Source organism: Rutilus rutilus (genome assembly GCF_951802725.1).
Source record: "Rutilus rutilus genome assembly, chromosome: 2".
Classification (NCBI taxonomy): Eukaryota; Metazoa; Chordata; class Actinopteri; order Cypriniformes; family Leuciscidae; genus Rutilus; species Rutilus rutilus.
This window is the reverse complement of record NC_140210.1, coordinates 59,749,166-59,772,463: the sequence shown is the minus strand read 5'-3', so window position 1 is coordinate 59,772,463 and position 23,298 is coordinate 59,749,166. Positions and strand designations below refer to the sequence as shown.

At 36.7% G+C, this 23,298-nt stretch overlaps 2 protein-coding genes and 1 long non-coding RNA gene across 3 annotated transcripts in view; all 3 read right to left on the bottom strand.

The window, feature by feature from the left end:
* LOC311286239 (NACHT, LRR and PYD domains-containing protein 1 homolog) overlaps positions 1-5,406 on the bottom strand; it is an 88,182-nt gene extending 82,776 nt beyond the window's left edge. The window contains exon 1 of the mRNA XM_084402357.1: positions 3,478-5,406. Coding sequence (XP_084258483.1) covers positions 3,478-5,315 — 1,838 coding nt within the window. The 5' untranslated portion in view covers positions 5,316-5,406. The remainder of the gene's footprint in view (positions 1-3,477) is intronic.
* A 3,257-nt stretch (positions 5,407-8,663) lies between these two features.
* Positions 8,664-20,998, bottom strand: LOC311286277. The gene is made up of 4 exons (XR_014626522.1): positions 20,698-20,998; positions 17,974-18,130; positions 8,919-9,001; positions 8,664-8,819 (listed from the first exon to the last, which is right to left on the bottom strand). It is a non-coding gene; the product is annotated as an uncharacterized lncRNA (long non-coding RNA).
* Positions 20,999-21,298: 300 nt separating this feature from the next.
* LOC311279956 (uncharacterized protein) lies at positions 21,299-22,263 on the bottom strand (the record flags this gene model as incomplete). The annotated part of the gene is made up of 1 exon (XM_084391796.1): positions 21,299-22,263. The coding sequence occupies one exon, from the start codon at positions 22,261-22,263 to the stop codon at positions 21,562-21,564; it is 702 nt and encodes a 233-aa protein (XP_084247922.1). The 3' UTR covers positions 21,299-21,561.
* Positions 22,264-23,298: the final 1,035 nt, after the last annotated feature.

Below are 23,298 nucleotides of genomic sequence, written 5' to 3'. Positions count from 1 at the left end.
CTTTATTGGGTGAGTGATATTTATTATAATACACAAGTGCAAATATTACAAATAGGTCGTTAAACTAATAACGTTATTACCACAAGTTTTGCCTAAAACTACCTGATAAATGAAGCCACGCAATGGTGACGAAGGAGTTAAGAAGAAGTTTATAAGAAAATGTAACTCTGGTTTCGCTAGCTATTTGAGTAAATGAAAACATAATACTTACATTTAAATGTGAATTTGCTGTCCACCACCGATCTCTAGTCTCGGCCGCCTTTAAAAATAAATAAATAAATGCTGTCGTCAACGGCGCGCAATGACTTATGGGGTAGAATAGGCCGCTAAGTATCCATTTATGTATCCTTCTTTTCACGGGGAAACGAAGGGTGCATTTGGCGTCGCTTTTGAATCAGGGAAGCCTTCGTCGCGGCGCGATGACGCCAACCGGCCTTCGAATACGGCCTTCGAAGGATGGAGAATTGAATTGGGACAGCCTTCATCGAGCCGCGGTGACGCAATCGGCCTCCAAATGCGACCTTTCAAGGATGCAGCCTTTGAATTGGGACGTCCTTCGTCGCGCCGCGGTGACGCAATCGGCCTTCAAATACGGCCATCCGGCCTTCAAATACGGCCTTCGAAGGACGCAGCCTTCATTTTGGGACACAGCTTCGATCGCCCCCCGGTGGCTGGTCCCAGTATAGGTCATAAACCCAGAGTCTTGATCGCCCCCCGGTGGCTGGTCCCAGTATAGGTCATAAACCCAGAGACTCGATCGCCCCCCGGTGGCTGGTCCCAGTATAGGTCATAAACCCAGAGTCTCGATCGCCCCCCCAGTGGCTGGTCCCAGTATAAAGGAGGGAGGATTGTAGTGGGAGCACTGGGTGTCAGGTGTGACTGAGTGACAATGGCTAATGGTTTACTGTGTACGTGAAGAACAAGTATAGCGCTCTCTACTCCAGTGTGGTGATCTAAAAGACACCTGGGAGAAAGTTACATGAACAGCAATAAACTCCAGAAAGATAAAGTCATTTTAAGCCAAACCATAGACCTTTCTCTACAGATCAAGTATAACAATAGTAACATTGAATCATCTTGGAGAGAGTTTCATCATGTTGACTGCCGTAACCGAACGCAACGCGCTGTTTGAGTGCTGAATGGAGAATGAGTGACAGCCGCAGCGGAGGGAAGCACTTACTTTAATTTACTGACTTCAATATTAATCATTAATAACTTTATCACATTAAACTATGGAGTGGCTTTAGAACACTTATAATATAGTACATGAAAAGTTGACGGTTCTTTACAATGTTTTTTGTGTCTTTTGTGAGGCTTTACAATAACACAGAATAGTTTACGCACAATATCGGATTTGAATACCGATACTGAGTATCGGATCGGCACATCTCTAATCGAAACTGATAAGTATTTAATTTTATTTGTGTACACTCACAATAAAACAGAACATTGTGGCTTTGTAAAATAACCTTTAATCGCTGTTTGGGGTCAAAATGACCCCATTGGACTTTTCCTTCATTTTTTAAAAGTGTTACCTTCATCTCAGGGGCATGAAACTCTGTGACTTTTCCTAAATAATCTATCTAAACATGCACAAATAAACTGGGCTTGATTTGGTTGTTCTAAAGGGTTGTTCTAAAGGTTTTTTACCATTTAAGCTGTTTGGGGTCAAAATGACCCCACATTGAAAATGAATGGGAAAATGAAAAAAATGACTTTTTTTTAACTTTGTTTGTCAAAAAAATAAAAGTAAATCCATTATAAATCTGAAAATTTCTACAAATAAACCAAGGTCTGGTCCTAGAGCATAAATAAAAAGTAGAACGAACTTTCTATCTCATACACTCACACACACACACACAAACACACACATGTATGTGACTGCAACAGAGAGCATTTTTACAGAAATTGGCAAATAAAATAAACAAAACTGGCATAAATCTAAAAAAAATTTACATTTAAATCAAGGTCTGGTCCTAGAGCATAAACCCAAAGTGGAACGAACTTTCTATCTCATACACACACACACAAACACACACGTATGTCACTGCAACAGAGAGCATTTTTATAGAAATTGGCAAATAAAATCAACTAAACTAGGCATAAATCTGAAAAATGTCACATGTGCAACATGAAACAAGCTTGCCCCCCCACCCACACACACACCCACACACACAAACACACACACATTACAGTCACGTCATAGTGGTGACTTGTAATGTTACTGCAAATGTATGTATAATAATTTGTAAATGCAAGATAATTCAAAATATATCAGAAAACAACAACAAATTCTAATTCTGACAAAACTACATATTTTTTATGTATTTCAAAATGTTTAAATAAATATTCACAAAATATATATCATAAAGTTGTGAGGAGAAGCTTAAGCATCAAGAAAAATGAAGTGAAAATGAATGAGTCTCTATGGCCCTCTATTGGATATATGTGGTCATTGCAATTTCTTTCTTAAAGTATCATTTCAAAAGTTTTTCCACAAACCAGCAGATGTCAGTATTCTATCCCTAACACCTAGAGCAATGTCCAAAAACTATTTAGATTTAATTAAGATCATCATTTAAGTGATTTTTTCTTTAAAAAATCTTTTTTCATGAGCCAATTTATGGCCTAGTTATGCAATTGTGCAGTAAATAGTTACAAAACTTCAAAATTTCCACAAAAACACAGCATAAATGTTTAGTTGAGAAGTAAATAAAAAAAATGATATATAGTTTTCCATATAAAAAAATGTATATATCCTTATGCAATCGCTCTTTAAAAGTTTGGGGTCATTTTGACCCCAAACATCTTAAGTGTTGTCCTTTTTTAACAGCGATTAAGGGATAAATAAAACAAACAGGATGTGTTTTCTGTCGTTTCCTTCCCGTCGACTTGTTTGTGGAGCGCTTCACAAAAATAAACCAAACTCAGTAGAATACTGTCACACAGCTTTTTCTTTTCTTTTGTTAATCTGTTAATTATTTAAGTCAAATATTTAGCATATTTATTCCTTTTATACAGCCCTATAGACTATTATTTTATGAAAACAAATTATTATTTTTATTTTATTTTAAATGTAACTCCATTTTCCTTAAATCATCCTGGCGACCCAGGGTTTGGAAACCTGTGCTCTAGGGCAGTGGTTCCCAATTCCAGTCCTCGTGACCCACTGCTCTGCACATTTTGTATGTCTCCCTTATTTAACACACCTGAACCAGATCATCAGCTCATTAGGAGAGACTCCATGAACTGAACTGAGTGTGTCAGATAAGAGAGACATACAAAATGTGCAGAGCAGTGGGTCACGAGGACTGGAATTGGGAACCACTGCTCTAGGGAACTGAGTTTGGCTCCCCTAGTATAAGTGAACCTCAGGGAATATAATAAATAATGTAAAAACTCCATGTCATGACCCCTGTAAAGATGTAAGATGCATTATTAAAATGATTCTTTAGCTATTAATGATTGAACACTCACAGAGCTTTTCTGCAGTTGACCACAGCTGGTACCAGTCTTCTTCTCCCCTCAGCTGATGTGTTGTATTTCATGGTGTTCAGCTCATCCAGCGCCTCCTCTGAGATCTGAAGCATGTAGGAGATTGTAGAGCAGTGAGACGGAGAGAGTTCCTCCTCTGAGTGTTTGTCTGATTTCACAAACTCCTGAATCTCTCTGGACAGAGTCTGATCTTTCACTTCCAGCAGACAGAGGAACAGATTGATGGATTGATCAGCTGAGAGATACACCCCAAAATCATCATCATCATCATCATCACCATCATCATCGTCATCATCATCATCATCATCTTTGATCTTGTCTTTAATGTCATCATCATCATCTTTGATCTTGTCTTTAATGTACTGTGTGGTTCTCCTGATGCTCTCTGAGCTGTTCTCTGTGTGTGTCAGTAGATCCTGTAAGAGTCTCTGATTGGACTCCAGTGAGACGCCCAGCAGGAACCGCAGGAACAGATCCAGCCGTCCATTCTCACTCCTGAGGGCTTCATCTACTGCTGATGTTAGTAGATCATACAGAGAGTCTTCATCAGACCTGAATACACCCAGAAGCTGCAGTGGTTTCTTGTTCTTCATTAAATAGCAGTAAAACACATAGAAAGCAGCGAGAAACTCCTGAACGCTCAGATGAATGAAGCTGTAGACTTTTCTCTGATGAATCACAGATTCCTCCTTAAAGATCTCAGTGCAAATCCCAGAATACACTGAGGCGTCAGTGACGTCTATGCCGCTCTCAATCAGGTCCTCCTCATAGAACATCACATTGCCCTTCATCAGCTGATGGAAAGCCACTTCAGCAAGTTTCACAATCACTTCTCTGTTGGACTGCAGGAGTTTCTCTGGATCTCTCTCTTCATACTTCTGATTCCTCATGTTGATCTGAATCAGCAGGAAGTGGATGTACATTTCAGTCAGAGTTTGAGGGATTTCTGCACTCAGATCTTCTTCCAGGAGCTTCTGAAGCACAGTGGAGGAGATCCAGCAGAAGACGGGTATGTGGCACATGATGTGGAGGCTTCTTGCTCTTCTGATGTGTGAGATGATTCTGCTGGCTTGATGCTCGTCACTGATTCTCTTCCTGAAATATTCCTCCTTCTGAGGCTCATTGAATCCCTGAATCTCTGTCAGACGATGGATGTATTTGATCTGATTGGCTGCTGCTGGTCTGGAGGTGATCCAGATGAGAGCCGAGGGAAGCAGATCTCCTTTCATGAGCTTTGATATCAACACACCCACTGATGAAGTCTCAGTCACATCAGAAACTTCCTGAGCGTCTGAAAACATCAGTGTGATTCTGCTTTCATCCAGACCATCAAAGATGAACACAACTTTACACTCCTCATAAATCTTTGAGTCCAGATCTTGAAGTTCAGGATGAAAGTCCAGCAGAAGTCTGTGAAGACTGTACTGATGATCTTGGATCAAGTTCAGCTCTCGAAATGGAAGCACAAACATGAAATCTACATCCTGATTGTCTTTTCCCTCGGCCCAGTCCAGAATGAACTTCTGCACAGAGACGGTTTTCCCGATTCCAGCGATGCCTTTAGTGAGAACAGTCTTGATCTGCTCTTTCTTCTGGCGTCCTGGTTCAGGAGAGGCTTTAAAGATGTCATTGCAGTAGATTGGAGTGTCTTGTGAGTGTTGTGTTCTGGCTGTTTTCTCCATCTGTAAAACCTCATGTTGTTTATTCACTCCTTCTCTCTCTCCCTCTATGATGTAGAGCTGTGTGTAGATCCTGTTCAGGAGGGTTTCATTCCCTTGGAGTTTCAGTCCCTCAAATAATCTCTCATACTTGTTCTTCATGCTGGCTTTGTGTCTGTGTTTGACTCTCTGTAGTTCATAATTCACTGGTTGAGGAGAATCCTGGTCTCCAGTCTGATCATCTCTATTCACACTGCTGAGAAAAAAAAAAACAGATGAAAAAATATGATAAAATAAAGGAAATCAGTCCAGATGTCTGTCTTGTATTTTTCATATACAGTCATGGTCAAAATTGATGGCACCCCTGATAAATATGATCAAAAATGACTGTAAAAAATAAATCTGCATTGTTTATCCTTTTGATCTTTCCTTCAAAAAATTCGCAAAAATCTAACATTTCATTGAAGTAAAATAATTGAAATTGGGGGGTAAATCACATTATGAAATAAATGTTTTTCTCCAAAACACGTTGGCCACAATTATTGGCACCCCTAGAATTTTTTATGAGAAAAATATCTCTGAAGTATATTCCCATTAATATTTACATTTTTAAGCACACCAGGGCGACTAGGAACATGAAATTGTCCAGCTATGACTTCTTGTTTCACAGGAGTTTAAATATGAGGAAACACAAAGGCCAAATTCCCTTAATCATCCATCACAATGAGTAAAACCAAAGAATACAGTTCTGATGTGCAGCAAAAGATTGTTGAGCGTCACAAAAGAGAAAGTGGCTGTAAGAAAATATCTAAAGAATTGAAAATCCCCATTTTGACCATCAGGACAATAATTAAGAAGTTATAATCAACTAAAGATGTTACGAATCTGCCAGGAAGAGGACGTGTGTCTATATTATCTTAATGCACGGTGAGGAGGAAAGTTTGAGTGGTCAAAGACTCTCCAAGGATCACAGATGGAGAATTGCAGAGATTAGTTGAGTCTTGGGGGTCAGAAAGCCTAAAAAAAAAATTATCAAACAACCCCTTCATCCCCATATGTTGTTTGGGAGGGTTTCAAGAAAAATCCTCCTCGCTCCTCCAGAAACAAACTCCAGCATATTCAGTGGTCAGACACGACTGGATCTTCAAAAGGGACCGGATTCTGTGGTCAGATCAAACAAAATAAGGGCTTTTTGGCAGCAAACCCAGCAGATGTGTTTGGTGCAAACAGGGATAAAAAGTACCCTATGCCTACGGTTAAATACACTGCTGGATCTTATATGTTGTGGGCCTATTTATTTGCTGGAGGTCCTGGACTTCTTGTTCAGATACATGGTATTATGGATTCTAGCAAATACAAACAGGTAAAAAATCAAAACCTGACAGCCTCTGCTAGAAGTCTTATAATGGGCCGTGGTTGGATCTTCCATCAGGACAACGGTCCAAAACAAACATCAAAATCAACACAAAAATGGGTAACTGAGCACAAAATGAAGCTTCTGCCATGACCGTCCCAGTCCCCTAAACTGAACCATATAGAAAATGAGTGGGCTGAACTGAAGAGAAGCACCAACATGAACTTGTGAATCTGAAGGATCTGGAGAGATTCTGTATGGAGGAATGGTCTCTGAACTCTTGTCAGGTGTTCTCCAAACTCATCAGGCATTATAGAAAAAGACTCAGATCTGTTATCTTGGCATAAGGAGGTTGCAGAAAGTGTTTAATAACAGGGTGCCAACAATTACGGCCAGCGTGTTTTGGAGAAAAACATTTATTTCATAATGTGATTTACCCCCACTTTCAGTTCTTTTACTTCAATTAAAGGTTAGATGTTTGTGAATTTTTTGAAGGAAAGATCAAAAGGATAAACAATGCAGATTTATTTTTTACAGCCATTTTTTATCATATTTATCAGGGGTGCCATCAATTTTGACCATGACTGTATTTGATGTGTTATTTTTTGACACGAGTATCAAAGTTTTTCATCACTGAAATTTTGTCCATTGATTTAAAGTTGTTAAAAATAAAAACTCATCTCACAGCATGCATCCACTGTGTTTTTGCTCTTACGTGAACTGTCATCTCCTAGTTTCACTCACTAGTTATAGTTAAATCACCAACTAGCAACATGTTCACACCACTGATCTATATAATGACTGGATAGCTCATGACGTTCTAAACTGCCAGCAGGCAGTGAAGCCACCGGAAGTGTTCAAGCGGCCATCTTACAATTCCTTACCAGCAGAGGCTCCAACGGCCGCTATACAGAGATTGGTAGCTCCGATGGCACTTTTAAGATGACCCGCTGTGCAGCATACAAGTGTAAAACGACATTCACAAAAGGATGTAGAAAAACTGCCCACAGGTTGTAATTCAAGCCCTGTAAGTAGTAATTTATATGCACAATTGTCGCTATTGCCGTGTTGTTTTCTCCGAGAAACCTCAGAGCAGCAATAATCACAATTAAGTGTCTAATAGAGACACCATTTTGACAGCTTCAAAAGAGCTTTGTGCAGAGTGCGTTTACCGTTACCCCATATAATTAGTATTATGCATTTCCTGAACATGTACTTACTAACTAATCAAACACTTTATTTAAACAAACTACCAATCTATAAAACACAATCGGTCTTCCGACCTTTAACTATCGTGTCAATTGATGTTGATATGCGTGAGGGAGGGAGAGCATACAGTGCTCGTGTTGTTTGAAGATGGTGAGAGTGCGCGAGAGAGTGTCCCCCTCTCTCTCTCTCTCTCTCTCTCTCTCTCTCTCTCTTTCTCTATCTCTGCTCGTCCACTGATCTAAATAATTTGGCGTTACGACGACTTATTTGTCCCCTCGTTTTAATAAATCGTGGACACGTTTAACTAATTCCCTCCCTCACTTTGATTTAACGAATTAAATGTGGCCACAATATAGTAAAACGAGGGAACAAATTAGTAAAACGTGCTGAGGTATTATTAATTCGTGGCCACGAAACAATATTCACCTGAATATTCACCAATTCACAAAAATATATAGGTCTTTAGCATTCACTACTTAATCAATAGTATCAAACTGTTTTTCCTACCTGTGAAGATAGCTCTTCAGTGAAGAAATTGCTGTTTTTTTTTAATGTTTTAATAAGCAGGAAAAATTTCAGACTTTAAACAAATACTCATTTAAATGCTTAGGATGTTTGCGTTGTAAGAATGTACAGGGAGACTTTAGATTTAAAAACGGTGTCTCCTTAGGCAATGTTTTCTCATTCAAATCATAAAATTTCCTATTGATTTAACAGAACGCATGAGCTCACTAGGGAATACCAATATGGCGGCGTGGTGGCATCACTGTTTATGACGTCATGAGCCATCCAGTCATTCTACATAGATCAGTGGTTCACACTCACATTGGGTCAGAGGTCACTGGTTCATCACTGAGGTCAGAGGTCACTGGTTTAACACTGAGGTCAGAGGTCACTGGTTCATCACTGAAGTCAGAGGTCACTGGTTCATCACTGAGGTCAGAGGTCACTGGTTTATCACTGAGGTCAGCAGGATGAGGTAAGGATTGATTGCTCTTCAGACACACACAGCTTGGATCTGGAGATGAAGATCTCTGAGTCTCCTGCATCATTTCAGATAAAACTCTCTCTCTTTTCTCCGTAATGAGGAACTGACACCTGGCCTGGATATAGAAACACAGAAAACAAGACAATATATCCATAATTTCGTCTTTATAAATGTGCAAAAGATAATTGAACCAATTAAAATAATAATAAATTACCTTTTCTCTTCAACCACCATGTGAAAAGTTCATCTGATTTAGTCAAACACTGTGTGCGATGGTCAGGCTTTGCTAGTAAAACTCTGAGAGAGAAAAAGAAAATAGATGAGTTTAAAGTGAGTCAGACTCAGGCTTGTGCAAAATTCAGAATTTCAGAATTGGCCTCCATTCAATTCATGAATTTACTCCGCCCCACAGGACGTTGAATTGAATTTGAATTGGAACTAGAAAAAAAAGTTTGATGAGACAAACTTTAAGTTGGCTTGAGAAAGCCGGACCAGAGAGTTAGAATAAGTTTAAAGTAGTTTGATGTTTAAAGTAGGTTACAGTTTTTCTCAGTCGCTTTGGTGCATTTCTCACATCACTATTTACATTTGCACAACAGTTAGTTCAACCTCCACAACATTTAGTCATGTGTGCACATCATAGTAGCAGTTTCTCATTCCTTCCAACAAATTGCAAATGCTTTTGGACATGCATCAATTGCTTTCATACAACTCTCTGCTGTTTTATAACATTATCATTTGCTTATGCCATGTCAGTCAAAATTAACTATACTTGTGAATGCTGAATAGTCATTCCATATAAAACTAATAGTCCTCATTTCATTGATTGAGTCATTACATACAAAAATGTTGAACTAGTAGTCAAAATCTGTCAAGCAAATTTTACACATTTTTTTTAAATTTTTTTTTTTCCTGAAAAAAGCAAGACCCTTTTTCTTTTTTTTGATTGCAAGAGATGATATTCGCTGTGATGTAATGAAATTATGTGGCCAGACAGAGAGGAACGTCTGGATGTGCATGAATGATTACAGTACTATGTATGTTGTATGTTCAGTTCCAATATGTACTGCAATATTGTTTACAGTTGTGCACAGCTCTACCCAAAGGGAGTTTATGTTTGTTGTAAATAAGGGTGTATTTGTTCTTTTGCACAATGCTGTGAACAAATTAGAATTGCAAAGAGCATATGCAGTAAAAATGTGAAACATACATATTCAGTGTCTTGTACTCAGTTACCTCACCAAATACAGTAGTGTGTAACTTTACTGTATTTTTCAAATGGCTGTGCAAATAGTATATAGTGCTGTCTTGAGCATTTTCAGGTAGTGTCACCAAGATCTGACTTTTTTGCATTGGAAAACATTTACAGAGTAAACTGTCATAATGAAAACATGACAAAGCCATTTGACTATCTTGTTCATAAACAATGGTGTCAGGACTTTTCATCTTGATGACACTGACACTTTCATTGACATGAATACTTGCTTTTGAGGAATGAACTATCCATTTTGAGCAAGTGACACGCTTTTGCAGGTTATCAACTAGGTTTTGCAGTTTGTACTAATTGTTTTGAGAACTGCATTAACTGTTGTGCAAATGTAAATAGTGATGTGAGAAATGCACCAAAGCGACTGAGAAAAACTGTAAAGTTTGATAGATAGATAGTTCGAAAGAAATAAAAAATAGTTAGAAAAAAAGAAACAGATTAGTTTAAAAGATAGATAGATAGATAGATAGAAAACGTTTGAAGATAGATAGATAGATAGATAGATAGATAGATAGATAGAAACAGTTTGAAGATAGATAGATAGATAGATAGATAGATAGATAGATATATAGATAGATAGATAGAAACGGTTTGAAGATAGATAGATAGATAGATAGATAGATAGAAAAGGTTTGAAGATAGATAGATAGATAGATAGATAGATAGATAGATAGATAGATAGATAAAAACAGTTTGAAGATAGATAGATAGATAGATAGAAAAGGTTTGAAGATAGATAGATAGATAGATAGATAGATAGATAGATAGATAAAAACAGTTTGAAGATAGATAGATAGATAGATAGATAGATAGATAGATAGATAGGTAGGTAGATAGATCGATAGATAGATAGATAGATAGATAGATAGATAGATAGATAGATAGATAGATAGATAGATAGATAGATAGATAGATAGAAATAGTTTGAAGATAGATAGATAGATAGATAGATAGATAGATAAAACAGTTTGAAGATAGATAGATAAAAACAGTTTGAAGATAGATAGATAGATAGATAGATAGGTAGATAGATAGATAGATAGATAGATAGATAGATAGATAGAAATAGTTTGAAGATAGATAGATAGATAGATAGATAGATAGATAGATAGATAGATAGATAAAACAGTTTGAAGATAGATAGATAGATAGATAGATAGATAGAAATAGTTTGAAGATAGATAGATAGATAGATAGATAGATAGATAGATAGATAGATAGATAGATAGATAGATAGATAGATAGATAGATAGATAGATAGAGAGATAGCTAGATAGATAAAATAGTTTGAAGATAGATAGATAGATAGATAGATAGATAGATAGATAGATAGATAGATAGATAGATAGATAGATAAAAACAGTTTGAAGATAGATAGATAGATAGATAGATAGATAGATAGATAGATAGATAGATAGATAGATAGATAGATAGATAGATTAAAACAGTTTGAAGATAGATAGATAGATAGATAAAAACAGTTTATAGATAGATAGATAGATAGATAGATAGATAGATAGATTAGTAAGAAAAGACATTCGACTTTGATTAGTAAGAAAGAAAGAAAGAAAGAAAGAAAGAAAGAAAGATTGATTAGCTAGAAAGAAAGAAAGAAAAAAAGATTAGTTAGAAAGAAAGTACGATTCATTAGAAAGGAAGAAAGAAAAATTAGTTAGAAAGAAAGAAAGAAAGAAAGAAAGAAAGAAAGAAAGAAAGAAAGAAAGAATAGTTAGAAAGAAAGAAAGATTAGTTAGAAAGAAAGAATAGTTAGAAAGAAAGAAAGAAAGAAAGAAAGAAAGAAAGAAAGAAAGAAAGAAAGAAAGAAAAAGATTGATTAGTTAGAAAGAAAGAGAGATAGATTAGTTAAAAAGATAGATAGATTAGTTAGAAATAAAGACAGATAGATTAGTTAGTTAGTTAGAAAGATAGATAGATTAGTTAGAAAGAAAGAAAGATAGATAAGTTAGTTAGAAAGATAGATTAGTTAGAAAGAAAAAAAGATAGATAAGTTAGTTAGAAAGAAAGAAAGATAGATAAGTTAGTTAGAAAGATAGCTAGATTAGTTAAAAAGAAAGAAAGAAAGAAAGAAAGAAAGAAAGATTACTTAGTTAGAAAGATAGATAGATTAGTTAGAAAGAAAGATAGATAAGTTAGTTAGAAAGATAGATAGATTAGTTAAAAAGAAAGAAAGATAAGTTAGTTAGAGAGATAGATAGATTAGTTAGAAAGATAGAGATTAGTAAGAAAGATAGAGATTAGTAAGAAAGAAAGAAAGATAGATTAGTAAGAAAGAAAGAAAGAAAGAAAGAAAGATAAGTTAGTTAGAAAGATAGATAGATTAGTAAGAAAGATAGATATGTTAGTTAGAAAGATAGATAGATTAGTAAGTAAGAAAGAAAAAAGATAGATAAGTTAGTTAGAAAGATAGATTAGGTAGAAAGAAAGATAAGTTAGTTAGAAAGATAGATAGATTAGTTAGAAAGAAAGAAAGATAGATAAGTTAGTTAGAAAGATAGAAAGATTAGTAAGAAAGAAAGAAAGAAAGAAAGAAAGATAGGTTAGTTAGAAAGAGATTAGTTAGAAAGATAGATTAGTAAGAAAGAAAGAAAGATAGATAAGTTAGTTAGAAAGATAGATAGATTAGTTAGAAAGACAGACAGACAGACAGACAGATAGATAGATAGATAGATAGATAGATAGATAGATTGATAGATTGATAGATTGATTAGTTATTTGTTAGAAAGAACATAGATAGCTTAAAGCTTAATTGAGTATCAATGGCTTCTAGCAGTTTACATTAAACATAGTTCAAACAGACATGGACTTTTGGTCAATGAAAGTCTATGGGATTTTTATGATTTTTAATATTAATTTTTAAGAAAACCATAACTCAAACCAGTCTGAAAAGATATAGCACACCAAGTCAGAACAGTATGAAGGTCTGACCCGAGTTTGGAGTTTGTAGCTTGAACGGTCTAGGAGGAGTTAGAGTTGAACATTTTTGGGTCAGAAGAAGAAGAAGAAGAAGAAGAAGAAGAAGAAGAAGAAGAAGAAGAAGAAGAAGAAGAAGAAGAAGAAGTTTAAATAGGATTTCAGTAAGTTGGCTTTCTCAAGCCAACTTAATGACAGGAAGTGGAATTAAATTCATGGCAGTTCAAAGAAATTCCACACAGTCACACAACACGTTGCACGTGACTACAACGGATGCCCAACGGCCACACAATACATACACATATATGAAAGTCCACATTTACATAGAAAAGAAACAAACGTTCATACGTTTGTTGTGCGTGAGATAAATGTTTCACCATTGATTGTTTCTCATGGGGGCAGAATGCAAATCTGAAAACAATTCTTGCATAAACAAAATGTTTTGGTAACACCTTATAAAAACTGCACGCTATTAATAATTAATTAAGCATTAGTAAACAGTTAATTCATAATCTATACAGTATTAATAGACATTAATAAGCAGTTTATAAATACAGTTAATACAGCAAAAAACATCTCTTTGGTCTTTTACACCTTAAAGGGATAGTTCACTTTGAAATAAAATTTTGGTATGTTTTAGCTTACCTCAAGGGCATCCAAGATGTAGGTGTCTTTTTTTCCGCAGTAGTTTCAATTTTGATCTTTTTAGGTCAAACCGTTCTTGTCTGTCAGTCATATAATGCAGGTCGATGGTCACTGTCTCAAAACACAAGCACAGAGTCCAAATTAAAACAATTCCCCATCGTCCAAATTAAACAATTCCCCATCGTAAGTACACATTGATGGCCTAAGACACGAAACGAGCGGTTTGTGTGAGAAAACGAACAGTATTTATATCGTTGTTATCTCTTGAACACAGCACACGTCCAAATGATCTGACGGCGCGGGCGGGTATAGATATATAAATAGATGTCTCCTTGGCTACTGCAGTTCATTGAAACGAAACCGTAGCCAAGCAACATCTAGTGTATACATCTATACCCGCCCGCGGGCGGGTATAGATGTATACACTAGATGTCGCCTTCGCTACTGCAGCTCATTGGAACGAAACCGTAGCCAAGGCGACATCTATGTATATATCTATACCCGCCCGCGCCGTCAGATCATTTGGACGTGTGCTGTGTTCAAGAGATAACAACGATATAAATACTGGTCGTTTTCTCACACAAACCGCTCGTTTCGTGTCTTAGGCCATCAATGTGTACTTACGATGGGGAATTGTTTAATTTGGACGATGGGGAATTGTTTTAATTTGGACTCTGTGCTTGTGTTTTGAGACAGTGACCATCGACCTGCATTATATGACTGACAGACAAGAACGGTTTGACCTAAAAATATCAAAATTGAAACTACTGCGGAAACAAAGACACCTACATCTTGGATGCCCTTGAGGTAAGCTAAAACATATCAAAAATTAATTTCAAAGTGAACTATCCCTTTAAACTGCCCATCAAGACATAGTTCTGTTTAAAAGCTCATGTGCTGTTGTTCTTCTCACAACACTGGACGTGTTAAAGACTATGAAGACGAGAATGAAGACGAGAAGATGAAGTTTCACTAGATATGGGCTTGTCAGGCCTGACCAACTCATAAATCATTATGCTGAATTCATTATGTTTTACAGTGTTGTGCACATATTCCTCTGTGACGATTACAGCAATAGTAATGTTTACAGTCAGAACATCTATTTCACTTCACACACATACAATACTATACAAACTAATATATACTGACTATTTGATATATGAGTCGAAATCTGCTAAGGGTTAATAATGGAACAACAGTTTTAAAAAGTGATTTCTCTCTATTATTTACAACAGGATCTGTATTTTCATGGGTTTTAATTTAAAAAATAATAATAATTTTGTTATAAGAGACAATAAAAACAACTTTGTGCATCAAACCACGTCTTTCCTGGTAAAAAATTAACTTGATTTTCAAAAGTCAATGAACTGAGCAGCTACACTAGGGCCCTATGATTTCCGTGATGCGGAAAACGCGGACGGAATCACGGAATTTACACATGAAAACGGAATTCTCTTATACGCACGGAATTTGCATATGTTTTGTTGACATATTAAATAAACGATTTTTTTTACTTCCTTCTCATTTTTTCAGTTTAAAACAACAAACGTAGAAAGGTCTCTAGCTAAACCCAGAGACATATAGAGAGACATCTGTCAATACAGTTAATATACAGGGATAGAGCGCGGTGCATGGTTGCATTAACGTCAGACGCCACGGGAAAATCGGACCGAATTTTACTATTAAAGGTGCATTGCGCAACTTTTCATGTTAAAAATACCCGTTTTCTAACCCATACATGCTTAAACAATTGCCTGATGGGCTGAATGAGCCCTTCTCTGATCACTGCGATTGCCTCTATAATCCTGTACAGTAAAATAAATAAGAGGGATTCGGGTCGGAATCTGAGACTGGGCGTGACGTCATGCGCGTTCACGGCACGCTCATATGTCTGGCAGGTTTGTGTATGCGCCGACGCCGCCATTCTCCGTAGAAAATGGATTCTAAGAGACCGGCTTGAGGTTCATTTCAAACACCAACGCAAACTCCACTTAAGATAAAAAAAAGAGAACTTTTGTCTAGTGCAAACAAAAGGTCCAAATTGGAGTCAGACAGGCGTCGGGGTAAGACGAGAGTAAACATAGGGAAGGCTTTCAACAAATGGAGAGATCTCCGGTCTGCTAGGGCTCAAACGGGATCCTCAGTTGGCTTTTTTCTTGATAAAAAGGTAAGATATATCCCATTCTCTAATGTCTGATACGGCCAATAATGACAATAAATGACGATCCATAAAATGTGTAATGCTTTAGCGTAAGCTAGATAAATGTACAATCGGAATAGGTTTTACTAACTTACCATTGTCAGTGATCAGGTTCAGAATGATTGTGATATAAAATGCTGATATATAAGTTAGATACTTAGACACAAATTTTGAGCAAATTACTGCTTAATTACGATGTATTGCTATTGGAATATGCTACTTAGCTGATCAATAAAACAGGCTAAACCCCCGCAAATCTTCGGCGGATTAGCCTGTTTGGCTTTTATGGTAACGTCATAGTGCCACTTGATTGTTTATTACCTTGAGACATTTGATTTGGGTGTACTTTGTTGACCGACTGTGTATGGTATGGTGTCATGATTACTATTTTGAGCTTTTACAAAGTAATAACTTATATTGTTCATGAACGTGTTTCCATAATAATAGTCATAAGTGGATACAGTAAACACATAACACAGTTCAACATGGAGATAGATGGGAATAAAAAACGAAGTTTTCTACTACCCCCATTTTTTCCCTCACACATAAGTGTGTTATTTACTCAATTGCCTTTCCTTTCACATATTTTAAATTACTTGCAGATTTAAAACTTTATTACCTCTGAAGACATTATGATTGTAAACAAAAGATTTGTGCGGCTGATGCTCCTTGGGTTATGACCAGCTCGTGCTCGTGCAAGCGTGCGTGTGCGTGTGGTCCGTGAGCGTGCACACCTCTGGTTGCAGTTTCGCTTGCCGCCAGAGGGGGCGTAGTTCTGCGAAAACTCAGACTCTTGCGCAATGCACCTTTAATAATAAAAGATTGCCTAAGCTAATATGCATTTGTATTTGTAAATGTCAGTATCATTGTAAATGTTTATCTTTTTTGACACATTATTTTTTATAAAAGTGATTTAAAGGCTTAAATATGCGAGGTTTATCTTTTTATAAAACATTCTTTGTGAAAAATGATTTAAAAGCTAATTTAATCTTTAATTTAATACTCATCAATCCTACCTTGTAACAGTTATTTTTGGATTCTATTAGATTTGTTGAAGGTTTGGCTGAATTTTGAAGAATTTTGAACGTGCTTTGCTGAATATATTAACAGTCAGGCAATAGATGACCAGTGAATGAGTGATCTTGAGTGATTATCCAATCCGAATATCATACGCTGATGTAATATATATTTATAAACGTGACAGGTGATTTTTATAATACATTGTTTAATCACTATCTTGAAGATTAGGGCAATTCTCAAAGTCTGATAAAATGTAATTTCATTTTCAAATAAAATAATACATTTAGATTTTGACTCATATATAGATTATAATTTGTCTAATTATATTTTTATATGGGCTGACATGATCATAAATGTTATGCTGACGATTAAATATACAAAGAATGAAACGATTAACAATTTAATTCTGTTTTGTTCATGTCACTTACAGTTTAAGCCTGGTCCGTTATTTTTTTTTTTTTTTACTTGGAATCATAATAAAATTATAATAAAAAAATGCCAATATGATGTACTTTAACGCTGTGAAAATTATTATCATAAATGAATGCAGTCTGATCAAACCCACAAACCTTCATTTCATATTAAGGGTCTTTCTGACTATCTTTGTGTACTTTAGAAAGCTGTCTTTTAATTCTTTGGCAAAAGGCGACTCAAATGTAAACTGAAAACTTATTGTGTTTCTCTCAAATAACTGAGATTATATAGAATAACAGCAAGCAGACGATTAATCAATAATCACGACAGGTATAATTGTACTGTTGTAGAATACAAGCGTTTCAATGTACAATCTCTCACTAACTTTATGCACATGACAAATAAACTTGAACATCATGAACTCATGTCGTATACATGAATGGGAAAATAAGAAATCAAGCTTTATTTCTGACATCAAACAGAAAAAAGAAAGGCGGTTTAGAGGCTATTCTGTTTTTACTAAACCGAGCCAACAAACGAGTTACAGACACACGGATACGCACATGTGATAATAATATGTAGGCCTACACAGAATTTGTGGGGGGGTTGGGGGGGGGGGGATATTTAACCCCCCCAATATTTAAATCTATGCATTACAACCCCCCCAATATTTATACCATGATCACATGAAAAGGAGGCATCAGGAGGCATACCCAAACTTCAACCCCCCCAATGTTCAAACCAAATCTACACCCTTGGGCCTACACATCAAATCAGAAGCAAACAACTGACCGTAAAGTGTGACATTTGTGAGTGTCTCCGAAGTGGCGTCTTCTCCTCATCCATCAAGTGTTTTAACTTGTTTTCGACGATCTGTTTCCTGAAGGAGAGAGTCGTCACACCTGTAACACCTGTTCCACCTGCTCCTGTGCATCAGAGCTCACCTGACCTGAAAAATGAAAACCCTGAGGCGGAGTTTCTACACCACATAGTGACTGTATTTTACAGCGCAGCGAGTCAGAGCAAACATTCTGAATTCATTTATCCTTCGAGTCAGAAATAGTGAAAAATACTGGAAAAAAATATAGAAATGTGAGAAAACTTCACTTAGGGGAGACTGGGGACAGTTGCAAGCAACATGTCATTTTTCTCCAATCAGAGACAAGCTTGAGTGATGACACACACACTGCACATGCACAGTGACTTCTAAGTGACATGGATAGCATGTCGTCAAGTCAGCGAGGTAAAGTTAGTTTTAGGTTCGATATTCGCCATCGCCAGACATTCGTTTTTCCATGTCACTGCTCTATAGAGTCGGCAGTCTTACAGATATATCAATACCAAGATTACTTTTAACAGTAGTCAATCAATTTATGTCGACATGAAATATTTGTTAAAAATAACCTTACGTGCATTATAGCTGCATATTTATACCTGAGAGTGCTTTTAACGCGCAGTCACGACTCATAATGCTTGAGGGAACGTCTTTCAATTACACCGAAACGTATAATTTTTACTAGTTAAAAGTACTAGTACCAGTGACATTTTGCCAATACCTCCCTTACTGTATGTACAGTAGGCCTACACAATTATTTTCAGGAAAAAGTTACTGTAATTCAGCAAAAGCTTTTTTCTAAGTTTAAAGCTTGTAGTTTGTTTATAGGGACCATACTGACGTACTACAGGTGATATTTTGCCAATATCTCCCTTACTGTACAGTACATAAATATTTTAATGAAAATATATACTTTAATACGAATAGAATACTTTAATTCACCTAAAGTATTTTCCATGTTCCAAAGGTTGTTGTGTTTATTAGTGACCAGACAACGCATTCTCATTTAGCGTCAATATGACAGACTACTACAGGTGAGATTTTGCCAATATCTGCCTTGCTGTAAATACAGTAAACACTTTTTTTATTATTAAAAAGACACTGTAGCTTACCTAAAGTGCTTTTTCATGTTCCAAAGGTTTACTTTCCTAGTGACAACACTAACTTAACAACAGGTGAAATTTTGACAATACCCTTCTTTACTTTAAGTACATTAAACAAATGTTTTTTTTTTATTAAAAAAACTACTGTAGTTCACATAATGTTTTTTTTCCATGTTCTCTTCTTTACTACAAGTACATTAAACAAATGCTTTTATGATAAATTACTGTAGTTTAGTGTTTTTGTCAAGTTCCAACTGTTGTAGTATTTTCCTAGAGACCTGACTGATTTACCACAGGTCAAATTTTCACAATACCTCCCTTACTGTAAGTACAGTACACAAATATTAATATGAAAATATTACTGTAATTAACATAAAGTGTTTTTTTCATGTTTCAAAGGTTGTAGTAATTCTCTAGTGACCAGACTGACTTACTACAGGTGATATTTTGACAATACCTCCCTTACTGTATGTACAGTATACAAATATTAATATGAAAATATTACTGTAATTCACCTAAAGTGTTTTTTCATGTTTCAAAGATAGGCGGATCAGTTTGATATCCGTCTCTGTTGATCTATGAACATCTGAAAAGTCATTAAAAAGATGTTATAAAGTGATATTCAATCTCTGACACTCATGATTTGACATCAGAATGTCAGGGATTTTCTAATCAAAATTGTAGCGGCGTTTCCATTACAGATTTGCGCAAAACTTTTGCGATTTTTTTCTAAATGTCGACAAAAAACTATTGCGAAATGACAGCGTTTCCATTAACTAATGTTATGGGACTAAAACTTCATTTTTTCCATAAGTCATTCCAAAAATCATAGCAACAGAGGTTGGTAGTTTTGCGTATATCCCAACCACTGCACTGGCCATTATTATTAATCGAAGCAGATGTATTTGTGTTATCCAATCATTAATGGTAAGGAAAGACCCTTATACTTGTGAGTAGGGCTGTGGCAGTTTTTTTTTTTTTTTTTTTTTACAGTTTTCACCTGTAGTAAGTCAGTCTGGTCACTAGGGAATTACTACAACCTTTGAAACATGAAAAAACACTATAGGTGAATTACAATAATATTTTAATATTAATATTTGTGTTCTGTACGTACAATGAGGGAGGTATTGTCAAAATTGCACACTGGCATGAAGTTGGTTTGACGCTGGATGTTCGATATTCGCATATTTAGGGACGTCTCAAAATTACATGCGACATTGGTATAAACGTTTCTAACTTCAATAGCATTTGAAGACAATGACTTACAGTCATAAAACCAACTGTACATTGATCATCTAGGTGTCAGTATGATGCACACCTTTTAGATTTTTTATATTTATGACAATAAACTGTTAAACCATATGCAAATATTGCTATGTATTTCACTACAGTATGGGATCATACACAGAATACGACAATATTTAAAGCTCAATAGCATTTGAAGACAATGACTTAGTCATAAAACCAACTGTACATTGTTCACCAGGTCATATGGCATTTTTTTGTGCCACCTGGCACCTAGATGAACCATGTACATATAATAACATGCCACGATATTAAACGACTGACTGAACTTACCGTGATATATTATCCTCTCTTCTTTAATGTCTTATCAGAACACACCTAGAAGTTGAACTCTGAGCTGAAGAGCCGCTGAAGGACCTTTAATGAGGGACTCTATTCAGTGCCAGATTAGAAAACACACACATTCACTAGATTTGTCACCTTAATTTTATGCAAATGACTCAATAAATCCTAATCAATTAATGTTTTAACTATGCAAATTAATTTTAAGTTATGTGACATTTATTTTGGGTTTATGTTAAGATTTTTTTAAGATCACTAAAATTAAAAGTTATATTGTTGAAGCCTAATAAATGTTAAAAGATTGATAGCTTTCAATTACACTGTAATACTGAATGGCTATAATGAATGGGTGGGTGGGGTCAGTGATCCTGGCCTTCATTCAATTATTTAAAATATACCGTCTTTAAGTTATTTCTACATTAATTTGGAGATTAACTGTGAAATGATTACATTATAAAATATTTCAACATATAAAAACTTATCTTAAAAACTTGTGTTTTTAATGTTAGCGAGTTTAATGTTAACTAATCAAACATAATATTTTATTATTCGTCATCCCTGGGAGAAAACTGAGAAAAAAATCACAACTATTTAACATTTTCCTCATTTTCCACACACATGAGGATCTACCAACAATAAACAGGTGTTTATAGGTGTTTGTAAAGGAATAACTGGGCTGACAGCAGTATATTCATTTCAAAGTCTTGCTTTTTTAGTAAAGTTACATTCAGAAAACTAAAACAACAATGTTAGTCATTAAAACATCAAGTTCAAATCCTCAGGGCTGAACGAGCCTGATTCCCAGCAGGCCGGATGTTGATCGCCGGATAAACAGTGAGTGTGCAGAAGCTGATTTCAGGGAAGCTCTTCAGCGTGTTTCTTCTGATGGCTCTGGAAAACCCCTGAATAAGCGAAGCTCTCTCCGCAGACGGAGCACTGGTAGGGTTTCTCTCCCGTGTGGACTCGCTCGTGGACCTTCAGCACGTCGGATCGAGCGAAGCTCTTCTCGCAGAGACAGCACTTGTACGGCCTCTCTCCCGTGTGGATCCTCTGGTGCTTCAGTAAGTGTGAGCTCTGGCTGAAGCTCTTCCCGCAGACGCAGCAGTCGTGAGGCTTTTCCCCCGTGTGCAGCTGCTGGTGGATCCGGTAATGGCGCGGGTCGGAGAAGCTCTTCCCGCAGGAGGAGCACAGGTACGGCCTCTCTCCGGTGTGGATCCGCTCATGGCACGTCAGATGAGAGCGCTGTCGGAAGCGCTTCTCGCAGTGTGTGCACTGATACGGCCTCTCCTCGGTGTGTGTTCTGTGGTGGGCCTGCAGACAGCTGGAGTTGGTGAAGGTCTTCCCACACTCGCTGCACTGGAACGGCCTCTCCCCGGTGTGTGTGCGCACATGCTTCATCAGATGGGGTTTGTGACGGAAGCTCTTCTCGCAGTGAGGGCACTGATGCGGCTTCTCCCCCGTGTGGATTCGCCTGTGAGCATCAAGATTCCCTTTAGAGCTGAAATGCTTGTCGCACTCACCGCAGTGGAAGGGCTTTTCTCCGGTGTGCGTCTTCATGTGGACTTTCAGACCAGAAGAAACGGATAAATTAAGAATTCATTCCCCAGACTTTTTTATTTGTTCCCTTGTATAGGTAAATTGTGGCCGCATTATACTAGTTCGTTCACTCGTTTGGCTTTAACTAAAACAATGGAAACAGATGATTACAACATAGCCATGATTTACTAAAACGAATAGAGACCTTCTATCCTCCTATAGTTTGACTGCAGGGGGCAATAGGGGGAGCTAACTGGCTGTAAGATTAATAAGGGAATTAGGATCAATATAACTCAAAGGGGATTGAATTACAGTGAATAAGAACCGAATTAATATGCAAATTATTCAGAATTAATTTTTAACACTTTATTAACTATTCATCCACCGATAAATTGAGATTTGGGTATTTTATCAATTCTGGACAGAATATTATCCCGTGGCCTAAGGTAATAATATCATAAAATTATGATCACTGATTATGAGCAAGGTAACAGAATCTACAGTTTAAGGCAGTAACTTGTAAGCACACAGCACAAGACGCTTGTATGTAAAATCAACCAAGACTTTATTGAACTACTCTAATACACACAAACTAAACTAACGAAAACACACAAACATTTATTCAAACAGTGACAGAGAAAAGTGATGTTATTAACGGAGGGTGAATGCATGGAGTCCCAAATGTCTAGCGTTAGACACTATTTCTTGACCGCAACCTGAGAGAATCAATATACTAGCACTTTAATCTTAGTTCGTTTTCTTAATACGATTTGCACCAGTTCAACCAGAATTAGGAGATTGTGTACTTGCGTTTGGATGCTCCTGTGAGCGCGTGCGTTGCCTTCTGTGACGAAGTTGCTGGAGGGAATCTCTTCGGCGCTGATTGGCTGGCAGTCGGTCGATGATGCGTTCTGAGGGACAGCACTCGATGTTGAGTGGTTGGTTGGCTTTGCCGGGTTCGCGGGATTTCCTGGATTGCGGGTTGCTATGCAACGGAGTTTCCTCTGAGTCTGGAGGAACTTCTGGAGCCACTCTGAGAGGGTTTTCTTTAACGAA